The sequence below is a fragment of the Camarhynchus parvulus genome, chromosome Z (assembly GCF_901933205.1).
Source record: "Camarhynchus parvulus chromosome Z, STF_HiC, whole genome shotgun sequence".
NCBI classification, from domain to species: domain Eukaryota; kingdom Metazoa; phylum Chordata; class Aves; order Passeriformes; family Thraupidae; genus Camarhynchus; species Camarhynchus parvulus.
The window spans coordinates 61,223,428-61,246,971 of NC_044601.1; the positions used below are offsets into that span (position 1 = coordinate 61,223,428).

The 23,544-nt window shown below is 41.6% G+C and overlaps 1 protein-coding gene across 10 annotated transcripts in view; it reads right to left on the reverse strand.

Annotated features, from left to right (window-relative positions):
• UNC13B (unc-13 homolog B) overlaps positions 1-21,607 on the reverse strand; it is a 207,969-nt gene extending 186,362 nt beyond the window's left edge. For all 10 annotated transcript variants that reach the window (XM_030969552.1, XM_030969548.1, XM_030969542.1 and 7 more), the window contains exon 1: positions 21,502-21,607. In XM_030969552.1, coding sequence (XP_030825412.1) covers positions 21,502-21,523 — 22 coding nt within the window. In that variant the 5' untranslated portion in view covers positions 21,524-21,607. The remainder of the gene's footprint in view (positions 1-21,501) is intronic.
• Positions 21,608-23,544: the final 1,937 nt, after the last annotated feature.

Below are 23,544 nucleotides of genomic sequence, written 5' to 3' on the forward strand. Positions count from 1 at the left end.
AACCTCTTTCCCTGCCTGGGAGATCAAAACATGCACAGCCTTTGCACACTCTCATCTTCCACCTGAGGGTGAGGAAACCTTTTCTTTTCCACTACTCGAACCCAAAAGGTGTTCCAGCCTGTAGGAAGCAGTGGCCAAGTGACCTCACCTGTGATTTTAACTCAGCCAGTGTTTTGTTTCACACTATCCCTATTAAAGCCCAGCAGCATCATTTATACCATTAACTGCAATTGCAAGGGCCATAGCAGGACAGCAGTACTGACTGTGCCGTGAAACTCTTCTCCTCCCTTCCTAATTTCTAAGAAAGCAAAAGCAGGATAAAACAACAGTTTGGTGGTTTTCCAAGTCTGCTACAAAGATTCAATGTGACAACACCACCAGCCTGAGACAGGTGTAAAAAGAAAGGCTCCACCACTGCATTCTCACACTTTCAAATTATGTTCAGAAGGAAGAGATTTCCCTGAACTAGCTCAAAGGAAGGATAATTGCACAGGAGGCCCCAGGGAGCCACCAGCACTCAGCAGCACCTCAACAACTTCTGCTGTAACTGCAGAGCGCAGAGCAGTCTCCAACTTCTCCCAGCAGAGCCCTGCAGAGTTGGACTGGTTACTGCAGAAAGGCTCCTGCAGCCTCAGGGGCCACTGAGAGACACAGGACCTAAGTCACATTCATTACTTCATACTTTGTTTTTCTGCCAGGCGAAACAAACCACTGGTTTACATATAAACACTGTTCCACTCAAGCAGGGAAGAGAGTACTTTATGCCCCAGTATTCTCTTTGAGAATGACGTGATGGAAACACAGTGGGTACCTTCATGGACCAGCAGTCCTAAAAGCTGAGACTGAATTCACAGTACACTGGGGATAATATTCTGTTATTGCTTAATGGGAAAGGCAGGCTGGGCTGATCTGAGAACTGCTCAGCTGGCAGAAGGAAGAGCCACTGCAAGATGCCACTCTGCTTGGAAACTGGCAGAGAGCAGGAAGACAACGTAGATTTTCAACAGTGCCCAAAGAACTGAGGTTGCTTCTAAGGACAGAATTTTTCTGACCTAGTACTTGAAACAGTCTTCAAAAATCCATTACCTCTTTGATTGAGACAACTGTGGGGGAACCCAGATAGTCAAGTTTACCTCAACTGAACCGAGGGATCAATCTGCTTTAATAAGTAGTCCAGAATAAATGGAATAGATGTGATATGAGTTCATTAATTTTTAATAGTTCGTAGAAATTAAAAAAAAAAAAAGCCCAACGTACCACAAAGCACTCACATATTGCATTTTCCAATCATGCAGCAAAGAGCTTTCTTCAATTTGACCACTCTAAATGCCCATAGGACAGATTGACTTGCCCTTCCCAAGGCCCTGGGAACCACGTCAAACAAAGGGAAGGATATATTTCCTTCAGCAGCCAGCCATTATTCACATTATTCAAGGATTCTTCTTAGGGAGGGGGTGGGCAAAAGAGAGTTTTTAATCTGTAGCCTGTGATAGCAAATTGATCTACCCAAGAGATTTCTGTATTGCCAGATGTCTTGAAAATGAATTAGAATCCTTCCTAATTCACATGAATTAGCATCTTCCTGCTCAGACGATCTGCAAATTCATTACCCTGTCCAGAGGCACACAAAGCTACTAGGTTTATTTGATTTATGATACAATTTCCAACAAACAGCTTTCCACCAGCCACTCCACCCTTCCTGCCCACTAGACAGTGACTGATAGCAGCTGGGACATGTGACTGCTTGCAGGGTTTTCCAAATCTCTGTGCTAAGGGGACACATACTCACTATTCCCATTCAAGGTTCAGCAGCATTTCATAGAGCATTTCCAGGAAAGCACTACATAATGTACACACATCCCATACTGCCAAACCTCACTAGATGCTTCCCATTCCTCTGTAAATTCTCTGGACAGTTAAGATCCAGGCCTTGCATGCACACAAGTCATAACCTGCAGGAAGAGAGCACCCCACTTGCTCCTCTCCATAGTCCAGGCACTCCACAACTTGGGGCTTACAGCTAAGTCCCAAGGGGATATTGCTGCATGTTTCTGGTTACTAAACTTGACTCAAACATTTGTGTCTTGCTAGAATTTTCACTTGTATAGGATGAACTTTCATGAGCAAAGTATTAAAACCTAAGCAGAAAATGCTTAGCATTTTTATGTAAAAACTATATATTATAGTCTTGTCTAAATCTCTGGTACTGCCATAGCCCATGAACATCAGAGTAACACAGCACAGTAACTGGATATCTGGACTACTCCCCAGTATTTCATGCACATGAACTTGGGAGAGCTTGCAGGACAATATGATGGCAAATCTACACAAACCTGAGCAAGCCCACAGTTAATACACTGCGTTGATCCAGTTATAAAATGAAAGATACACACAACTATTTTGCTCAACCATCCAGTCTGATCCCCTCAGTCAAGCAGATAATTTCATACCTCCTGCAAATACTGTCACTTTTCAACTCAGCTTTCACATAAAACTTTGTAAACGTGTACAGCACAACTCGGCTTGCATCATAGCTTCATAGCATTCCATTTCTTCCATCCCTACCAAAATTACTATATAATCTGAACAGAATGAATTTAAAAACTGTGTAGGAAACCCTTTCTGTCATGCGCACATATTCCCCACATTCTCACTGTATAGCTGGAGGAGCAGATAAACTCTGCAAATCTTTTGGCAAGAGCTGTTCAGCTGTGGCGGTTATTTTATAATAAAAGTGAGTCCTCATCAGCAAAAGAAGCCTTTTAAAAGGTTCTACTTCTCAAAAAGGTATTTTGTGCAACAGAAGGGGTAACAATTTACTTTCTATTCTGGTTTAATGTACTAGGCAGTTAATGCAAGTAGACTTCTAAACACTTTCAATGACAAAATAGATTTAGACAGTTAAGAGACACATCTGGGTCTTGTTTACAGGTTAATCTGTCACCAGATCTGATGTGACATACTGACTTAACATCACACAGGTTTTCAACTTCCTGAACTGAAGGGTTTCATACATATTCTTGTTTGTTGCATGCCTGAAATACTCCTTGAACTATTTCACCAACACAAATTCACAGGTGAAGAAAATACTACTGAAATTAAAAAAAAATAAAATAATTCTGCAGGAGATATGGGGACTGCAGCTGTGAACAGTTTTGGACAGAAAAATGAAACATATCTCAAACAAACAATTTTACTAGGGAACTAAAGAACAGGAAAAGTGGAACTCAAACTATGTATGCAACTTGTAGAAGGCAACTGTGACAGAGGACTAAATGCAAAAGTAAAACTGAAGAGGTCTGCAACTGATTCTTTCCGTGACACAGACATCTCTCCCAAATTCTTACACCAGCATTTCTCAGGAAAGTAGTATCAGGATGCAAGGTCAGGCTTCTGTTTGTTGGTTTGAAAACAATATCTGAAGTAGAGCAACTAGGACAGGGTTCACAGAGAGGAAGGGAGGGAGGAGATTCACAAAATAACAGGTCCCAAAACGCAGAAGTACCCTCATCTCTGAACTTTTAAGTAAATATGTTGATTTTACTAAAAAGCTAGCACAGAACAGGATCTACACTGCCAAAAGATTACAGTACATCGTGACCATTCAGCACTGCAGAAGAAATCCAGCATTTTAAAACATGCAGATCATTTTATCCAAAAAAGCCTCAGGAGATCGTAACAATAAAATGCTTAAAACATTGAAAAGCTATTTGGTAAACCACAGCTCAAATCTTTATTACATTAAACATCAGCACTTAGTGGAACTTCTGCTTTGCAGTAGAAGCTGCAAGAAGTTTGACTTACAGCTGATCCCAGAAAAAGCTTCCTGAAAGGCAGTAGGAAGCATTCAATTGATTTCAGATAAAGAGCAGCTGAAAGAAGCAGGACATTATTGTTTTTTCTGTCTGGGAGGGGGGAAAAAAGTGCATTCATGAACCATACAGCCAAGAAAGCTAGAATCAGATGCTGGAAGCAGTAAAAATACTAGGAACATGCAGGTCTTGAACTTTACAACCTCCTGAAACAGATCTGCACTGCCAGTGAATCCAGAGTGTCAACAGCCCATTAAATATTTTCCAGTTTTTACATTAAATACACTTGGAACCAGAAAAAGTGCAGAAGCTTCTATGTCCAGGCAGCTTGTGGTGAAACACTGAGCAGGAGAGAGACGAGGCAGCAGTTGAGGAGTGGAATTCCCAACACCAGAATACTGTTCCAGAAATTCCCATCACTGCAGATGCTGTTCCAGGCTCTGAGGGTATCTAACCCCCTTTTCCTGCTTGCATGGACCCTCAGTTCAGCTGGCAGGTGAGTAGTCTCAGGACACTTCTCTGGCCAGCACGAAACAGACAAATCCCCTGAGTTCAAGTCATCTTTCTGGTAATTACAACAACGATCAAGAATCATAAGCCATATTCTGTCTGCTTTGGGACCCGCTGAAATGACAGTCTCCCAGTGCCCAGCCAAAAATTTTTCCTCTACACAATGTATCTCATTATTGTCCTTAAAGGCTGTGCACAAAATGTTTGCTCCAGCTCTCAAGAGCCCACAGTCAGTGCTGGAGTACAAGATGCCTCCAGCCTGCACACTGCCCTGCAGAGAGCCCTCTACCTCATTACTCACCTTTTCAACTTATCTAGCAACAATCATGATCTCAGTGCAAACTGACAAGTCAATTCTAGCAAGGCAAGAGTCAGCATCCTCAGATGCTTATTCAGATTTGTGCTTTGCTCCTTCATAACCTTCCCACAGACACATTAAAATGTACCTGAAATTCCACTTTGCTCCTAGCTGTCACATCAACAGCCACTTGCCTGAGCCAAAGACCCGGGCTCTGAGACACAGTGGACCATTCAAACTACCTTCAGATGGTTTTCTTCACTGACAAAAGACTCTGAAGTGTCAGTCCTATTTCTCCACAAAGTACCACAACCAAGTAACACAGGAATATTCACAAGCAAGGTGCCACAAAGACCCTTTTTGCTGTCTCACAGATGTTTGCCTTCTGGTTACTGCATCTCCCCCTACCAGCCCCAGGACAATGCCAGTCAGATTTGTAATTCATTGCCCCCAAAACACTGGTTACTTCAATAAGTCTGACAGTCTCACTGCTCAAATTAGATGTTAGAGCTCCCAAAAACCACACTGACATCAATGACATCTTGCACTTGGGTCCCAAACCAGATGTCTTCTGCCCTGCAGACCAAGGGGCTCCTTCTACAGCTTCAGCAGCAGTTTGTACTAAGCGAAACCATACCGTGAGTGTGAGGGCTGCAAAACAACACCATTAGCCTGTATCTCATCCACACAAACATCTAGACAATTCCCAGAAAAGAGCATGACCTGATGGTACAGCAGTACCGACTCCACAAATTATTATGCCCCTAGGCTTAGGACCCAGGTGACATTTTTGAAAGTAGTTTCATACAGTCTGTTCTACCACCAAACCTCCTCTATCACCTACATGATCAATGATTAAGGGTGTCAGCAATTACAAGTGAATTCCACTTTGGTATTTCTTCAAAAGCAAGAGGGAATACATGCTTCAGACACCTTATTTCATAGTTTAGCTTTTTTGCTATACATATTTGTTGTCACTTGACAGCAGAATCAAATGTTTTTGAAGTTGACAACACAAGCAAACCCATATTGCTCTGTGTCAAGAAGAGACTATCAAAGATGCAAGATGCTTTGCTACCTGTTTGACACAGCAAACAGAGTCTGGCTTTTTAAAACTGAAGAGCTTCTTCCCCAACCACAATACACAAAAGAAAATCCTTCAAATTTGTGGGGCTCTAAGCAGAGAGCTAAGTACCTTATTACTACCACCACCAGCCCTCAAGGGCAAACACATACACCTCAGCTGACTGAGTAATCCCTCCTGGTTTTGGCGTGACCTAGCACAGGCAGGTGAGCATCCCCTCCAACTTACTGGTCTGGATCAGTTATACTTTTCTTGAGAAGTGGGAAAACAAACACAAATTGAAGTTTTGTTATTATGTGCTTACAAGACTCTGCTTTTGTCCAAAGTTTGCTCCCCACGGAGCTGGGGAAACAGAGCGTGGTGATGGAGAAATGGATTTGATACTATTTGTGTAACAGAACACCTTGCAAACAAAAAGGAAACTGAGGACTTAGCCAACTTCCCTGATTCCAGAGCTAAATCCACTTATATACAGTTACCCTACAAACATTTAAATCAGTTGCTAAAAAGCACAGCTAGGAGAAATCCTGGCAACATCTATTTCTTCCTTTTTGAGTTGACCAACACAGACACACTTCTGAAGACCCACTGAAGTTTCTGCCCAGCAGCTGCTTTGAACTGAGCAATGAGGACAGAACAAAATCTCTTATTCAAATCAGAGAGATTATAAAAGGTTAATCCTCCTGACGCTGGCTACACAGACAGCTCTGTCAGGCGACCTGGTTCCCCAACCAAGAGGTGAACGAAGCAGTAATCCAAGCTGCCACGCCTCTCCAATATTCTCCTGCAGCCTTAATATTATTAGTCAAAAAACAGCTCGGGTGCAGTGTACTAGAGCAAGTTATTGTGTGTCTGACTCTCCCAGAAGATGCATGCTCTTAGATTGTGCTTTGGTACTTTGCTTTAAGGGGTTCCCTACAGGTTACTGATTTCTCCTGAAATTTAGCTGGTTTATGATGAGAAAAGACAGTATCCTACTCCTGAATCTGTGCTTTATCATGGAAAAAAAATAAACATCAACCAAATCTTACAGAATTTTTAAATGTATAAGATATGTACAACTGGACAGAGTAGTAAAGAAGGCTTCCAATTTTCAGTGGCATAATATGCCTTTCTTTCAAATTCTGCAAGGTTCAGAAATACATTATTTTAAATTAGCGGCAGAAATATATTATTTTAAGGTAGTGGAAATGCCTTAATTGATAAAGGGAACAAAACCCACACTACTAAATTTTACACAAAACAGACTGCAACTCACATATGCCTCCAGCTGCCAAAGACTAAGGAAATATGCATAATGAAAACCATATCCTTGCAGCAGGAGGCAGGAAAAGAGATAGACTGATAATGTATCAAGTCTGCTAGGAGCCAGACTGAGCTGGTAAACTGACTTTGATGACAAAGCAGCAGCTCAACTAGTTCACAATAAAAGAGTCAGTGAGGGAAAAAAAAAACAAAGTACAAATTAAAAATATTTTAAAACTCCAAACATAATGAAAAACCCTCAATAATAATTCAGAAACCAGATGAATGGAGAAATTGGTTTCTTCAGGTTTGAGGGGGGTGGGTAGGTGTATTTATTTTGACAAAAGACACATCTCTCTGCAGTATCATTTCTTCCAAGACACAGAGCACATGCAGCTTCTGCTCAGACATTGTACACAGAGGTAAAGGCCACTTAAATTACTAGAATCTTGCCAGAGCTAATAGGTCAAATCACACAGCCTGGTCACAGCTAAGGTAACAGCTGCTAGAAGACACAAGTACTGGTGTACCAAAGAGGAAGAGCAGAAATGACAGAACAAATCCACTTGTGCGCTTGTCCTTTGGCGTGTGCTTTTCACCTGTCAACAAAAGTCACCTGAACAGTCTCCCCAGTGACTCAGGCTTCTACACTCCCTGTTCAGACTTAGTGTAAACAAGATGCACCCTGGAAAAAGAGTTGCTGACTAACCACACCAGTAGTGATTGCCACCTAATCACAGCCTTGGTCTATTTTCTGGTAGTTTCGATTTAAGTTACAGGATTGCAAGCACTCAGCCAACTGGAACACAGCTGCTTGTGAAGCAGGACTGAGCACAAGCTTGTCCTGAAAGGCACCGAGATTAAAAAATGGTGCTAACAAATATCACTCTTCAACTCCAGTGGTATAGCATATTCACCAAAAGAGAAACTCAAAAATAAAGCAACAGCACATTTGCAGTGGATTCAGTAAATTCTTATATATATATTTTTTTTTAAGTAAAACCATCCCACCATGCAAGAGTATATTATAAGCTTCCAGGAAAAACAGCAACTGTGTTTTCCACACCAAATAATGAAGGAAGATTGGTCTATCATGAAAAATATTTTTATGTAAAATATTAATAAAATCTTATTATTATGTTACTTAATATTTACCTGTTTGGCTTCACAAATCAGAGAAAATATTAGTATCTAGGAGACAAAAATAACTTTGACTGTAACAATTAAGAAATAGTAGAAAAACTTGTTAGGGTATGAGTTATGGTTTAACTGAATGAGATTCCAGGCAGGAACAGGAAACCTAATTTTAAAAAACACTGTTGGCAAACTATACCTCTGGCAGTGTGATTTTAATCTTCACATTCACAAACTGCTCAGACAATACTGGTTCCTGGAGGACACCCACAAATTGCAGAAATAGGACAGTCAGGTAGATTGCCATCTAAAAGAGCTGCGCCTCACAAACACATTAGCATTCACCTGCCCATACTTTTCAAAATACTGTTTCAAAACAGCATGTATAAAAAGAACTGAATCATAAGAAGGCCTTACTACTGACAAGGAGTGTGCTCAAGACTGTTCTCCTGAAAGCCATGCTGCTTGCCTGCATTTGGATCTCCATAAACAATAAGGTGAATATACACCAGGTTAAATAAGAATCAAAACCATTAACCAAAATAAACAGCCTTAGGTAACAATAGAGTATAAGCAAGTTTCTTCACATGTAGCTTCTTTTCCTTTATTATTAACATTTATAAATAATGAAGATGCTACATCAAAATTTTACCTTAATATACAGTTTGTCAGCATATACAGAAATTAGTTGTCAGAACAGTAACTCACTGCACAAGTTAGTGCAGTGAAGATCACAAGACTGGCAGGGTCCAACTCTAATGCTGCTTCTCCCAACACCTGGACCACTTACACCATTCAAAATCATTCCTACTTTCCACCCAACACGTTAATTAATGGCATGTGTATGCCTTCTGTATCTTATGTCAACACTATTCGCCCTCTCCATGTTTTTCCTCACTCCATGTTTAATTTCCTGATGTTTTTAATGAACACAAGTCACAGATCCCCTCAGCTTCTGTTTACAAGCATGGTGCAGTGACACAACGACTGCCCAACATCTCTCCTTTCAGTAAGTTTCACATTTCCTAGCAATGCTTGTCATTTGCCTCTAAGTGTATAGTTTTTTTACAGAACACCAACTCATTTTCATTCTCACTCTCCTCAGGGGTCACTGAGTCCTTCCTGCATTATATTTATTTGCTCCAAAATTTACTATATAATTAGGACTTCTCTTGAGAATGGCTTTGACACACATATTTGTATTCTTTCTTGCCATGACACAAGTGGAAGACATCTATCTGCTTCTCCCACTAGTCTTAGCAACATTACTAGCTTCTGCTACAGCCAGCTACTTACACTCTTTACACATCTTTTGCCAATTCCAATTTTCTTTAAAAATAATCTGCTATAGGATTTGTGAGATATTACAGAAGTACAAATAGATGCATGCTTCCATGTAGAAACAAGAAGCTAGCCCAGAACAATCTTCCTCTTGCAAAACCGTGTCACATTTCATACAATACCCTTCCACATCGTTTCCACCTGTCTAAAAAAATTTTATTATTCTCTCCTAACAGTTTATTTTAAACTGTCCGTATTGTCATGGTCCCGTCTGCTCTTGAAGTCAAGATCCATATTTACTCACATTTATCACTCATCTTTATCTTCCTGCCTATCCACAGAAACCACATCTGTTCCTCTCCAGTTAGGCAATGTCACTGCTTGTTTGCAGCCATAGTTAAACTTCTGCTGGCAGAATTCAGATTTGAAGTGTTGCATGTTTCAGCACTCTGGGATACAGACCACCAGACTTAAATGTAGGATATTAAAATTTTTTCTCCCACGCTTGTGCATCATTTTCAGTTTCATAAGAAACAATTCCTATAGTCCAGGGACCATACCCAACTATCTTTACACTTCCCTGTCCCCATGCACAGAAGTCTGATTCCTTCCCCTGTGGAGGCTGGCTGTTTCCCCTTTTCATGCGACCAAAGCACATTCTGTTACCTGTTTTATTACCACTTGCAAGATGCCACCTTGTCTGCTGAGGTGGAAGCCCCTGCCTTAGCCTTGGACTTTCTGATCCTCAACATACACCTTCCTCTGTGAACTGTTTTCTTGCCCACACCTCTCAGAGGTTCTCTGTTTGCTCAGCATATCCTGACGTAATGAACAGGTGAATCATCAGCTCAGGGGTAATTTCCTAGGTGGAGCCTTTTCTGTTATTTGAGATGCTAATATTTACCCCTGTAGCTTCCCTGAATTTCCTGCCCTCCTCTGTCTCCAACCTCCTCACTTCACCAAAAAGCTTCTTCAGCTTCCATGGAGGCTTGACAATTGCTAACCTACATATTCATCTGTTTACCTTAACTAAGCTTCAGCTGTGATCATTCAAACCAAGTTCACTTCCATGTCCAATTTCCCTGAAGCATCTTCTGTGCCTCTCAAAGTCACATCTACAGTTCACTCCACCAGTTTTATGGCTGTAGTCACTGTCTGATGATGAAACTGTCAGATAACACAGCTCCCTGTACCCCAGGAAGAACCAACAGGATATATTCTCTGGTATGGGGAGTCAGTCTTTTACAGTGAGAACACCCAGAAATACTTTGCTTTAACTATGTTACGAGATTTTTACACACATTTAAATCCTGGACTACGTGCAGTAGATCTCTTGTGCTATCACAGCAAAATCTCTTATCAGCTCTTCCCAAAGCAATTTCAGCCCAGCTGGTTCTCTTTTATCCACACTAATGCTGCTTTACAATTTTGCATCACCAAACCACAGTGGAATTTTCCCAGTCACCTCTATTCCTCTCTTTCCAGAGTAGGAAAGCCCTTCCAACACCTTTGTTCCTCTCATAACCCCCACTCCTCGTGACTCCTTCTAACCTTTTGGGGGCTAGTTCTGAGTCCTAAACTAACAGCCCCCTTCCCACCATTTTAGCCACAAGCTTCCCATCCTGCTTTGTAACACAAATGTGTCTGCACCCTCTAGGAAAACTATCTCAACACTACTAATTCAAATGTTTTACTTATATTATTTACTTCATAAAACTGTAGCACTTATCAGGGATCCAGTAATCCCAACTTCATCTGCAGCACTAGCTCTTCCACGACATTCTATGAGGAAAAAGAAATATACAATGCAGGCCCCCCCAGGAAGAGTGCACCGGGATTTAACTCATATATATTCAAACTTCTGTCACGTGCTACTCTCCTCCAATACAGTCTGGGCACATTTCTACATCTTTGACTAAAGCGTCAGGTTTATACAGAACAGTAACTTCAAACTCAAGTTTACAACAGAAGTAAAAGTTCTGTTGCTAGAGCTCTGGTAAACCACACTCCTCCCACCAAGCAAAAGTGTAACAATACACTGATTTAACACTGAGATCTGTTAGGGCATGGCATGTCTTGATCTCTTTTAACCATGGAAAAATATGTAAACACCTGTCATTACAGTCCGATTACTCATAATATAACATCCACTTGCCTCTAGTCAAGTAACAAACATTACCAAACTCCGTTTTTTCCAATCCTTGAGTACTGGAAGGGCAAAGAATACAACTTTCATAATAGATTCTCCAACCTAAGGAAAGGCACACCAGATTCTGCTGTTCTAATGCTGAAGCTAGTAAACCACTACAGCATAAAAAGCAGAAATTCGTCACATATCAACATAAAGCTACTAAGAACCATAGAAAATCCTTCATCAATTTTAGTTCAGAATCTGATCTTTTTCTGTTAAGACTCTAAGTTGCTACATTTTAAAAATACTATGTATTACAGAGGGCCATACTAGATGATTACAACAAGCCATTCTGGCCTTATAACTATGGAGTTTCTAAGCAGTTAATCTCCTCAAAAAATCTCCTACTAAAATGGAGCATACACAGACTCCACTTACTCAATTTGATAGGTCAAAATCTAATAAAATTCTGCACATGCAGCAAGTTATACCAGGTGGGAAAGGCTGAAATAAAACTACTGTTTCATGTCCATTTTTTCCTTCCTACCAATCCATATCCATGTTGCATGCCAAATCCAAGTCACACACTACAAGTTTAGAGCAGGTTCAGATCAGAAGCTCAAGATTGGGGGATGTCTGAACCACAAAATATTGAGAGTTTCATTTAAAACCATTACTTTATTAATCTATGAAATGTCATTATGATTTTGGTAAGGTCAGAAATCCCAAATCCAAAAACAAAGGCTATCTCAGCTTTCTAGTAATTTATGACCTCTCTGACTCTCAAAGCCAAGCCCCATGCACGAAGAGGCCAAACAATCTCCTGAAGAATACCACCTGATTGCCTTTAAAGAAATCTTACAATGAAGAGTAACACATCAAATTTGGAAGGGGAACAAATGGGGAAGAACAATTGTCTACAAAGTGTGTAATAGTTTACTGAGCAGTCAAATTCCTTCCTCACACAAAGCTGACAAACTGCCTTGGCACCCTGTGTCTGGTACTCCTGGCCCTATAGGAAGAAATAATTACTGAAGATTTGCACAACAAGGATTTGTAGCTCTCCAATGTGTAATTGCATCTATAACACTCCACAAGGACTTTGTTTGCAAAGGACTGAGATTGTTGGAACAGAAGAGTATGTGACAACCACAAGCAAATAACCACAGGTACTGAAAATCTGAAGTCCCTGGACATTTTCTGAAAAACTGTTCTGAAATCTAAAGAAGTCTTTTGGGAAGGAAAATGTCTCTAATAGGTTTCTATCTAGAAATTCAGTATTTACATATTCATCAACTTTATGCTGATTATCATATGTGACAAACTTCTGGTTTTTATGCCAAAGTGGATTACTAATGTTAGCATTAGAACAGCAGAAGTTGGTGTGCCTTTCCTTAGACTGGAGACGCTATTACTAAAGTTGTACTCCTTGCCTTCCAGTACTCAAGGATTGGGACAAATGAACTTTGGTAATGATGGTGGATAAAAGCCCTACATATATGTTCCAGGTGATGCAGTTCCTTCTCAGTTCCCTTTGCCTTATCCCAGCACGTATGAATCCTTGGCACATGGACTGCAGCACTGTGCTGCCATAACAGCTGAAAAAAGTGAAGGCTTTCATGGGCCACCACATTTAGCTCCAGATCCAAAATCCTTTCAGCAGATGCCAACAAAGACAACAGCGGGTTGGTTATATGGTACAGATTTTGCCTGAACAGAGCAGCAACCCAAAAGTGAACAGACAAAGCATGTTGGGGGTTTTTTAATGATGTTTTTTAAGCTGAGTATTACTACATTGGCCCGACCAGAGAAAATAGAAGTGTGCCAATACTCAGAAGCATAATTCTGCAGTTATTTTATACCTAATATTTAGGTCTCTGTGGTGGAAATGTTGGAGTCTGTTTAGCAGAGCATTTAGGTTGTAAAGATTTAAGCAAGTTAAGTCACAAGAGCTTTAAGTAATAAGGTTAAAACCAGTATTCCTTAAAGGGACACGGTCAAGGCTTGAAGCCAAATTTCTTTTCAAACTCGCCAACAGATTTAGGCTAGAGATTATCCTGAACAAGACACCTCCTCTTATCCTTCCTCAGACAAGACATCCCAGTCCAATTCACTTTCCATTTATACAGTATGTTTCAACTGCAAGGAAGAGCATCAAGAAACTGAGGTCAAACAGCACGAAGCTGTTGAAACGCCACATCTTCTTTATGTTTTTTAATGCTCCAACTCCCCAGACACAGGCAATCCGAAAGGGAACAAAATCAGGATTTTTAATTCCTTTAACATAGTTCCTACCCCTACATGCAACCTGCCCAGAAATTTTAAGATTTTTACAAATTTAAGCACGGTCAGCAAAACTAAATCCTGCCAACTAAGCAGGCAACATTTACTTATACCTGACACTGCCTCAATTTTCTCTCAGCACAGGGTTTCCATGAGCTGAACCTCTCTCAGCAAATGATTCCATGCTGAACGCATGGACCCACCTCCCACACAGGTCTGTCCAAAGCCCACCCCAGCTCATCTGACAAAAGGATGAACATGCAACTCAAGAGCAGTATGGCAGAGGGAACATAAACTAAGTCACAACCATTAGCTGGCAGCATTCCCTTTCATTTTTAGGATGCCCACATGTAGCTATCAGAGAGGCAGCATTCCTGCCAGTGCTGTGCTCCAATTCCTTGCCACTTTATTCATGTCCACAACAGCAGGACATGAATCCAAGCCATAATATGGTGCTTAGTAAGTTCAACCAGCACCAGTCAAAAAAGTTCCTCAGCTGAGGACATATCATCTAAATTGATCCTCTAGCCACAGCTGGTCTCTTGCACCCCAGGCTACACAAGGAGGGAAAGGCTGCTAAGATCTGTAGCTACTCAACATTTTGGGTTTTTTAAGTGTAATTATTCAAAGTTCATAATGGGGAAAATAACTTAAAAGGACAGTAAGAAATCTGTTTTGAAAGCCTGGTGAAGGAGTTAGATGTCACTAATGTGTTAGAGATGTGTTAGATGTTTACGATGCACCAAGTAAATCACATTTCCATCTTTTAATGAAACTATCAACCAGAGATTTCTCAGGGTTTTTTTAAAATCTGCATTAGACTTGAAGCTTTCTTCTCAGCTGAAACAGACATATAAATGCACATAATGTATTTCATAATATATTTAGCTGAAATCTGCACATCACAGAAGACAGCAGTACTCGTATAAAGACAGTTAAACAGAGAAATGCTGAAGAGCTCATATGCCTGCCAGTACTACTTCAGTTCTTTCAAAACTTGCAAATAGCATTCCAACTCAACAACTGTTAAACAGGCAGAACAACTGTTTTGGATCACCACTCCCCTTTTCTTCTACAAAGCAATTATTTAATAGTTACCTGCAGTGGCTGTGATCAAATCAAATAGAACATGGACTGTCCAAAAACAATCCCTAGCAATACATGAGAGACATTTCAGGAGGAGTTAATTTCATAATGTTGAGACTAATTACTACCAATTGACTAAGAAAAAAAAATATGAACCAAAACATCAATCAGATTCAGGAATCATTTATTAGGTGTTTTCCAGGGGACCAAAAAGCCACTACTCCTCAAGCAAGAAGGACAGCTGAATTCCACTCCACCTCAAAGAGCTATAAAGCCATGGTAAAATACAAGAAAGAAACTGTATTGACACAGGTTGTGTGGCCCAAGAGGTAAAAAGTTAAATGCACAGAAAAGCAAGAGACTTAACAAAAAATCTGAATAGAGACAAAACACCAACAAGGGTACTTCCCTCTCAACTCATCAACTGATTTAACTGCTGATGGTGAAAAAGCATTAAGCATCCCATAAACTTCTGCCACATGCTCAGGAAGAAGCAAGCACTTGTGAGATCAGGTAGTTTCCAGCCCATTGCAAGTGAAGATGATGTTAAATATTCGATACGCAAGTAATAAAAATCAGAAGGTCTAAAAAACTGCAACTTGTATGTAATTGAAGTAGTCTGTAGCCCAGTGACCTTTGTTTTAAATGCATCCAGAGAGATTAGAAAAGAGGCTCCAAGAAGAGCAGAGTACAACACCCAAGGTGACACTCAGAGCACACCTGTAGGAGGTCAGGCACCTACAGATCACTGAGCACTCCAGACAAATGCCTGAAATGTCTAAGGAGTTAAAGTTCGGGTAAAAAAGAAAGATGCCTACTATTCAGCACCAGCTTGGAAAGACTGATCCAAACTGTACACACATGGAATTTTCTGAGACACACAACTCACTTAGGGTAGAACAGAGTCTCAATAAAGTGAAAAATGACATAGTATGGGTGAGTGTCCAGTGAAACAGTAATAGAGAGCCACTTGAGAGGCTGGTCGTGATCAGTCGTGTTTCCCGTCGCAAAGCCTGCCATATTTCACTCTTTTTCAACTGGGTATTTGCCACTTACACAAAACCAAGCAGGACACAGAGGCCAGTCAAAAGGCAAATAATAAAAGCAGAATTATGCACAGCAGCTTAGTCAGGTATAAGGAGGGCCTAAGAGAAAGGAAAATCCATCTGAAATCTTTCTAAATGCAAAGAGAGCTGATGTAAACCCCCAGGATATAACTATGGAATAGGAATCCATGTCACAGAAAGCATCTGCCAAATTTTACAGGTGACAGTTTACAAGCAAAACAACACTTCAGCAAAGCTCTTGGTAAACGTGGCTAAAACAGGCACAGATAAGCACACACCAACAATACAAGTAAAGCAGATTTTAGTTCTCTATTTAACAATTATTAGACCAACACAACAATATCAAATGCAATTTCACTACTAAACAAACTTTTCAAGTACCATCAAAAGTAAAGGCAGCAAAGAGAAGTAAATCCAAGCACTAAAGAGAAACGTTTTAAACTTCTGACTCCAGAAATCGTTCTATCAAACAAGAGGCAAGAACACCAAGCTGCTTACATACAGTTCCTCACCAAGAAAATGCCAGGCATTAACCAGTAAGCTCTAACGTAAGAAAGAGGAAGTACTAGTGAAGACCCTACACACTTTCACAGCAGCACCAAATCTGTTTGCAAGACCACACAGGGAATTGTCAGAACAAAAAAGCAACAGAGTTATTAGACACATCCCTGAAGTTCCAGATCTCTTGGAAGAGCAGCAAGAAGAGCTTTTATGGAATGATTAAAGTATTTTTCAAAATACCCAGTAAAATTTGACCAGAAGGCACAAAAAAATATCCAGGAAAAAATTTCAAAGGAAATACATAGGAAGATGATTTGCCATCAGACATATGCATTTCACATGCATTCAAGTCAAGTATTTGAAATAAGGTCCTGGATTAAAAAAGCAGTTTAATTTGCTTGGACTTTCATTGCTGTTGTGTAAGCTGCAACTAGATCTTGGACGTTTTAGAGTTTAAAATTAGGTTCTTTCAGCATTTAGATTAAATGTAGCACTTTATTGCACATTAAAAGAGTATGCTAATAACAACTTTAACAAGTTAGGCCAGGCACATCCCACACTGAAGGAGTCAGCTCAGAGTACACCATGAGAGCAAGAAGGAAGCAGACACTATTCAAATTCAGGAAGAACCTCTGTACCTTCCCTTCATCCCACTGAGAAATATATGGAGATTTCAAATAGTTCAAAGTCCCCTAAATACCTAAAAAGTAGATTCCACACTGTTTGCACTAACAGTGCCCAAAGCTGAAAGGGTGAGGATTTTAAACAGGAAATCAGATGATCACCCGTGCATCAAAAGCCAGACATGGTTTTCAGGTTTTACTGAGCAACAGAAAAAGCTAGAAATCCTAAACAGTTCTCTCCAATTACACCTTTATAAACCTAAAACTTAACTCTCAACACAAAATGTTCTTTCAGTAGAAAACACTTCTTTCTTAGCCTTATTACCCAAATTTCTAATGTACTTTATTGTGCTCCAGCACTACTCACACTGGTAACTTCCTGACTAAGGACAACTAGTGAAATGGAGTTCATAACAGTCACACAGCAAACTCTAAATGAATCATTATGTTATTTTAATATCCTAGTGTTATAACCTTGCATTTCTGCTACTACTTTTAATGTTTAATTCTTCATCATTTTGACCTACAAAAAGGTGGATATATTTTTTTTTTCAATTCTACAACCATTTCAGAATAGTCATAACAGCAAGCCAGAGGCACTGCATTCAGTCTTTCAGAGAACACTGAGGTAAGCTGAGGTCATTACACTAAGGTAGGGGAAAAATCCTTTAAAGAGAAATTCCTGGCATTTGGCCACTTGTAGGCATAGGTATTTCTCAGTATACCACAAGATTGAATATGTTTTCATTTCTTTTATCATTAACATCCATTTCCATTCTTCTTCTTTGTCTCCTTCACTTGGAAGTCAACACAGTTCAATTCAGTACTGGAATGCAAATTTTTCTGGCAATGCAGGGATGGACAGTTAAGTTCTCAGAGTGGTATTCCAACACTCCAGCTGTTTTGACAAAAATGTCACAAGCTCTTCTAATTCTTCAGCGCAGCCACAAGACAAACATTAGGCAAACAAAAAACTATCATTCCTAACCTCCAGACAATGTCATTTGACAGAGCAGTCAACTTGAAGTTCTAGAGTGCAAGAGTTCACTCAAGTCATTCTTCCATCTAACTCTGGCAGCTAAATCTCACACAGATATCAGGCCCCAAGATAAAGGCACATTACACAAAAGCACCATGACCTTATGGGACTAAGTCAGGTACTGCGCACAGGGATGAGGGAAGAGCCCCACTGCCAACATCCTTGGCATTATAATTATAGGTGGACCAGGTAGGTCAAACACTTTGGAATACAGTGACAGTGAAGATACAGCTTAAGCTGCTATGAAGCAGAGAGAAAAAAAATAGAAGAGAACCATCAGTCTTGAGATAGCAAGGGCTGGGGACAAAGAAGGATGCAATAAAAGTGAGCAGGTGAAAGGGCATGAACTATGTGTCAGGACAATGATAAACAGAGCCACTGACCGAGTGATCCAGCATCGGCAGGGTCTACTTTGCAATGACCCCTGAAAGCTGTGCTGAGACAGCAGTTATTCCCATCACCAACTCAGGATGCAGTAAAGATCAGGAAAATAAATTGTATCTAATTTAGATGTGGGGTAAAATCAAAAGTTACAAGAGAAAGCCAAGAAAGTTAACAATGCCAGACTGATGTGAAAAACTAGACTGCTTCTCTGGGATTAGTTTTATTTAATATGTACTATTCTCACAAATACAACACTAAATGCAAACTAATAAAGCAAACTATGCCAAGAGAAGATTATCAGACATAATCCAGACACAGCTGCTCTGAACAGGAGTGTATGCAACCTCTCTTGCACTTAAGCAGTGGAATCAAAATACGAAGAAGTCTCCTAAAAGCCTCAATCATGTAATATTCAAGATTTCTTTTCTCCTTCACTTCACTTACACTCACTGCATATTTTCCTGCTTCAAAAGAATTCCTTAATCTGCTTCTACAACAGCCCATTACCACTGGCTTATTTCACACATCCCCTGAACTGTTGCAGACAAGCCCACACTCACAATTCCTCTGAGCTTAGATTTTCTGTCAGGTATTTCCTATTTCTATGGCAGATACAGCTCAATGATTCTGGAAAAAACAGAACAAAGCAAACAAAATACACCGAAGAAACAAACAAAAAATGCCCCATAACAAAACAACAACAAATAAACAACAAATCAAAACAAACAAAGGAGGAAAAAGAAAAAAACACACACACAAAAAATTATTTGTTCTCCAAGAAAGTAAGAGAAATGTAGCACTTGACATCAAGAAGACATATATGCTAGCTGGTCTTTCAGGAACAAAGGCAGCACCCAGACATGTTTGGTCACAAACACTGAGCACTGTTTTTGATTAGCGATTCATTAAAATACTATTAATGCACACAATTCAAGGGGGGTGGAAAATAAATCAATAAATTAAAACACTATCCTTCTCACTGGCAGGCTTCTTGTGACACTGACACTTATGGCTTTTTCCATATTTTCCTTTATATGGAAAACTGCCATCCAGATGCTATTAACAATGTCCCAATCACCTACATTTATTCCATGGGGGTTTTTGATGCATTTCTTTGTTAGTCTCATCTCTACACCATCCACCCCCATACTACTATGTAGTCTTATATGTGTACCATTTTGAATAGAAAAAAACAGGTTTTCCAACTTTCTTACTACTAGCTCACTACTGTCTCAACAAGATTAGTTCATTTCAGTGGAAAGGTAAAAGAATCAAGAGAAGTGCCATTTTGTTGGGCTTTTTTTAAAAAGTAGTAATTAATAAAGCCGCCTTTCCTTGCCCCTCTTGTTTTATCTCAGCTACTGGTATCTGTTTTGTTTTTCACACTGCTCCACCTAAACATACTTCCATATCATGTTAGATGGTTGCTTCTTGTGAGATCTCATCAGCTCCTTTCAGTCATGCCTATTTCAGAAAACATGTTTCTTGATGTTTAGTAAATTGACTACATTCTGCAATCTTATAATAAAGTTGTTCAGTATCATCTATTTAAATGAATTCTGGTGTCTTCTACTGTCTTCGCACAGCAGATGGAAATGGAAGATAAAATTTTCACAGCAATTCTTCACACAAAGTCACCAGCCACCTCAAATTTCTTCTTTAGCTCTACAAACAAAGACTAAATGAAACACAAAAACACGCCATTCCAGGCTTCTGAAATACTTTTGTCCTAAGAACTCTACAGATCAAGAATAAACACCTTGAAAACAGAAGACACTTTCAGCAGCTCAATCATTCAGTTCGTGTTCTTTCACTATTTCTCGTGAACAGCATGTAAATACATTATTAAGACAACCAGCTTCAAGTGGTATCAAACCCACATTACTTTAAAGGACATTCTGAAAACATTTTGAGGATGAACCACCAACAAGAATTTTAAAAACCTTGTAATACACATAAGCATCCTTCAGCTAATAAGACTAAGCTTCAACAAAGAGATTTTCGCAAAACCTTCAAAATGGGCTAGAAAAGTCTGCACTTCACAGTTTACACAGAAGTGTACAAAAAGCATATTTAAGATAAACTTTGCACTTGTGCACCTCTCCTAAGCCCTTGAGCAAGACATGTGTTTAATAAAAGGGCTGAAACTTAATTCAGAAACACTCCCCAAAAGCAGCGGTCTCCAAAAAAGAACACATCTCAAGATGCTGTGTTGGGCATCTTACACCATCACCGACACAAGGCTTTTAGCTCTAAAGAGTGATGAACAGCTGGATAAGGCACTGTTATCAATAAACCCGTGCGCGTAAAAGAAGAGCTGAACTGCCAGCAGTGCCAGTTTTTTTATCATTCCTGGCAAAGGAGCTGAGAACATTAAAACTACACTTTTAAGCCGCAGGGCACGGCTGCGCTCGGGGACGCCCGGTGACCGCGGCGTTCAGTGCAGGGAGACACGTCCCAGTAGCGTGAGCCCTGGCAGATGGTTTCCCCCACGGATTTCTTTATCATTATTTTTTAGCACAAGGCAGCAAGAAATGGGAAACCGGAGACGGCACTATAATCCACTGAGCAGAGAAAGTGCCGGCTCTCCGCAACCCGTTCAGCAAGGGGACGAGGCTCGATAGCAGCATGAGAAGGTAATTAGGAATGTATGCGAAATAACAATGCACGCTCTAAGGCGAGTGTACGGAGTGACAGCAGCCTGCTTCCTGCCCGCGCCGTTCACTGGGCGATTCAACTCGTGTCCGAGCCAACTCCCAAAGTCAGCCACGGCTCCTCCCGAGGCTCCGGACCTCCCCGGCCGGGACGGCCGCTCCTGCACCCGCACCTGCTCCCTCGCCAAACGGCACCTCCGGCCCAGGGGGGCAGGTGGCGGCCCGGGCCGCGGCCGCCCGCGGCTCAGGCGGGAGGCACCGGCACGCCCGTCCCCGCTCCAGGGAGGCTGAAACCCACTTCACCCAGGACAAAGCCAAACCCTGCCCAGGCGTGTCCCCGCGCTCCGCCGCCGCCGCCGCCCCGCTCACCTCGCACGCAGAGCAGCGACATGGCGGCCCCGGCAGCCGCCCCCGGCTCTCCTCATGCCGCCCCGCGGACACCGGGCGGCGGCGGCGCCTCAGCCGGGGCGGGGCCGTCCCGCCGGGGCAGGGCCGAGTGACGACGGACGCGTCAGGGGGAGCCCGCGGCCGGGCGGACGGGCTGCGCTCCGGTGCGGGGCATTGCTGCTTAGGCTCTCTTCTTTTCAGGCTTTTGTTTCGCTCCCGAAAGGTGAGGGAAGTCGATGGAGGAGGAACGCCCTGCATGTGTCTTCGCTGGAGTGATCGGACAGGTTCTGGTGTGCTAGCGTAAGAATTATGGATTGTGTTGAGAGAGACCCTTAGGGATCATCGAGTCCAGCTCTTGGCCCTCCACAGCTCAACCCAAAAATCCTGCCGTGTGCCTAAGAGCGTTGTTCAAACGCGTTTTGAACTCTTGTCAGACTTGATGCTGTGACCACTTATCTGAGGAGCCTGTTCCAGTGCCCAGCCACCCTCTGGGTGAAGAACTTTTACACAAATCCCAACCAAAACCTCCCCTGACACAACTTCAGGCCACTCCCTCAGGTCCTGTCACTGGAGAGAGCAGATCAGTGCCCGGCCTGCTTCCTCCCCTGAGGAAGAGGCAGACTGCTGTGAGGTGTCCCCTCAGTCTCCTCCAGAATAAACAGGCCAAGTGACCTCAGCCACTGCTCACATGGAGGGCTTCCGCTCAAGGCCCTTCCCCATCTCCACTGCTGATGGAGGAGCTCAGCTGATGATGAAGAATCTCGACTGATGCACAGCAGCAGCTGTCTATGTGAGGTGTCCCCTCATCTCCTCCAGAAAAACAGGCCAATACCTCACCACTGCTCACATGGAGGGTTCCCTTCCCCATCTCCACTGCTGATGGAGGAGCTCAGCTGATGATGAAGAATCTCGACTGATGCACAGCAGCAGCTGTCTATATCCCTCCCTCAAGTGGAAAAAGCCATAAGCCAACACTTGGGGAAAAGCGGGACAAGCAGATGTGATTACTGTGTCCTAAAGCTCTGTCTCCATACCCTTCCAGCTACAATAGCCAGCCTGTTCTGAGGGTTTCCAGAACCCTCATGTTTGTGTAATGCTCAGTCCATCTCTCTTATCTAGTCTATTTCAGACCCCTCCAAAGTTTGCATCCTCATCTTCTAATTGAGCAGCTTACAGGTCAGCTGCCTGTTGCAGACAGAACCACCTGAGGTGGTTTCCCTTGAGTCCTGTTTTAGCAGTTTTCTCTGATTGCCTCTAATGCTTTTAGTGCTGCTTCATCCCAAACTATAAATAGCCACAACACTGCAGAGTGTGCTTCTAGTTCCAAACAGAAGATCTAGCAAATATTTTCTGAAATTGAAACTCAACAGCAAAATGTCATATAATGGGATTGCTATTGTTAATATTTAGAACGACACCAAAGTCTGCAGAGAGTGAGAAGGACAAGACTCCTGTTTCAAAAACCAACCATCCTTCCCAAGGTTCACACCTAGAAAAGGGAGATGTAATTTCTGCACAGCAGATATTTCTGCCTTTATGTTTGCTGCCCAGAAGTGCATCAGTGAAGGGAATGTGTCAAAAACATACATATCTCTGAGATACCAAGAGGAACCACTTGTAAGGATAAACTATGATATTCCTGCAAACAATCAACCAGACTGTGTGCTAAGGGTGTTACCAAAGGCAGACTCAAGGGACTGGGAACTCTTCCACTTAGCAGTGTGAATGGGAACTGTCAGTGCAGGGAGCTGCAAGTGCCAGCACTGAGGCAGCCGGGGAAGAACTCTCTTCTTCTGGCCCCTGAAGTGGCTTTAGTGCTGCTGAAATGCTGCTAGACTCCTCAAAAGCTCTGCTTTGCTTCTCTGTGAGTTCATCACATGTAGCAGCAGCAGCAGACTGAGAGTTCCAGCAAAACTGCCTTGTGTCAGTACATCATCCAAGGCTGCCCCACCTGTGAGCTGGGGCCTCTGACTTTCTAGTTAACTTGAAGAGCAGTTACTGTTTCGCTCTGCAAAGTCTATTATT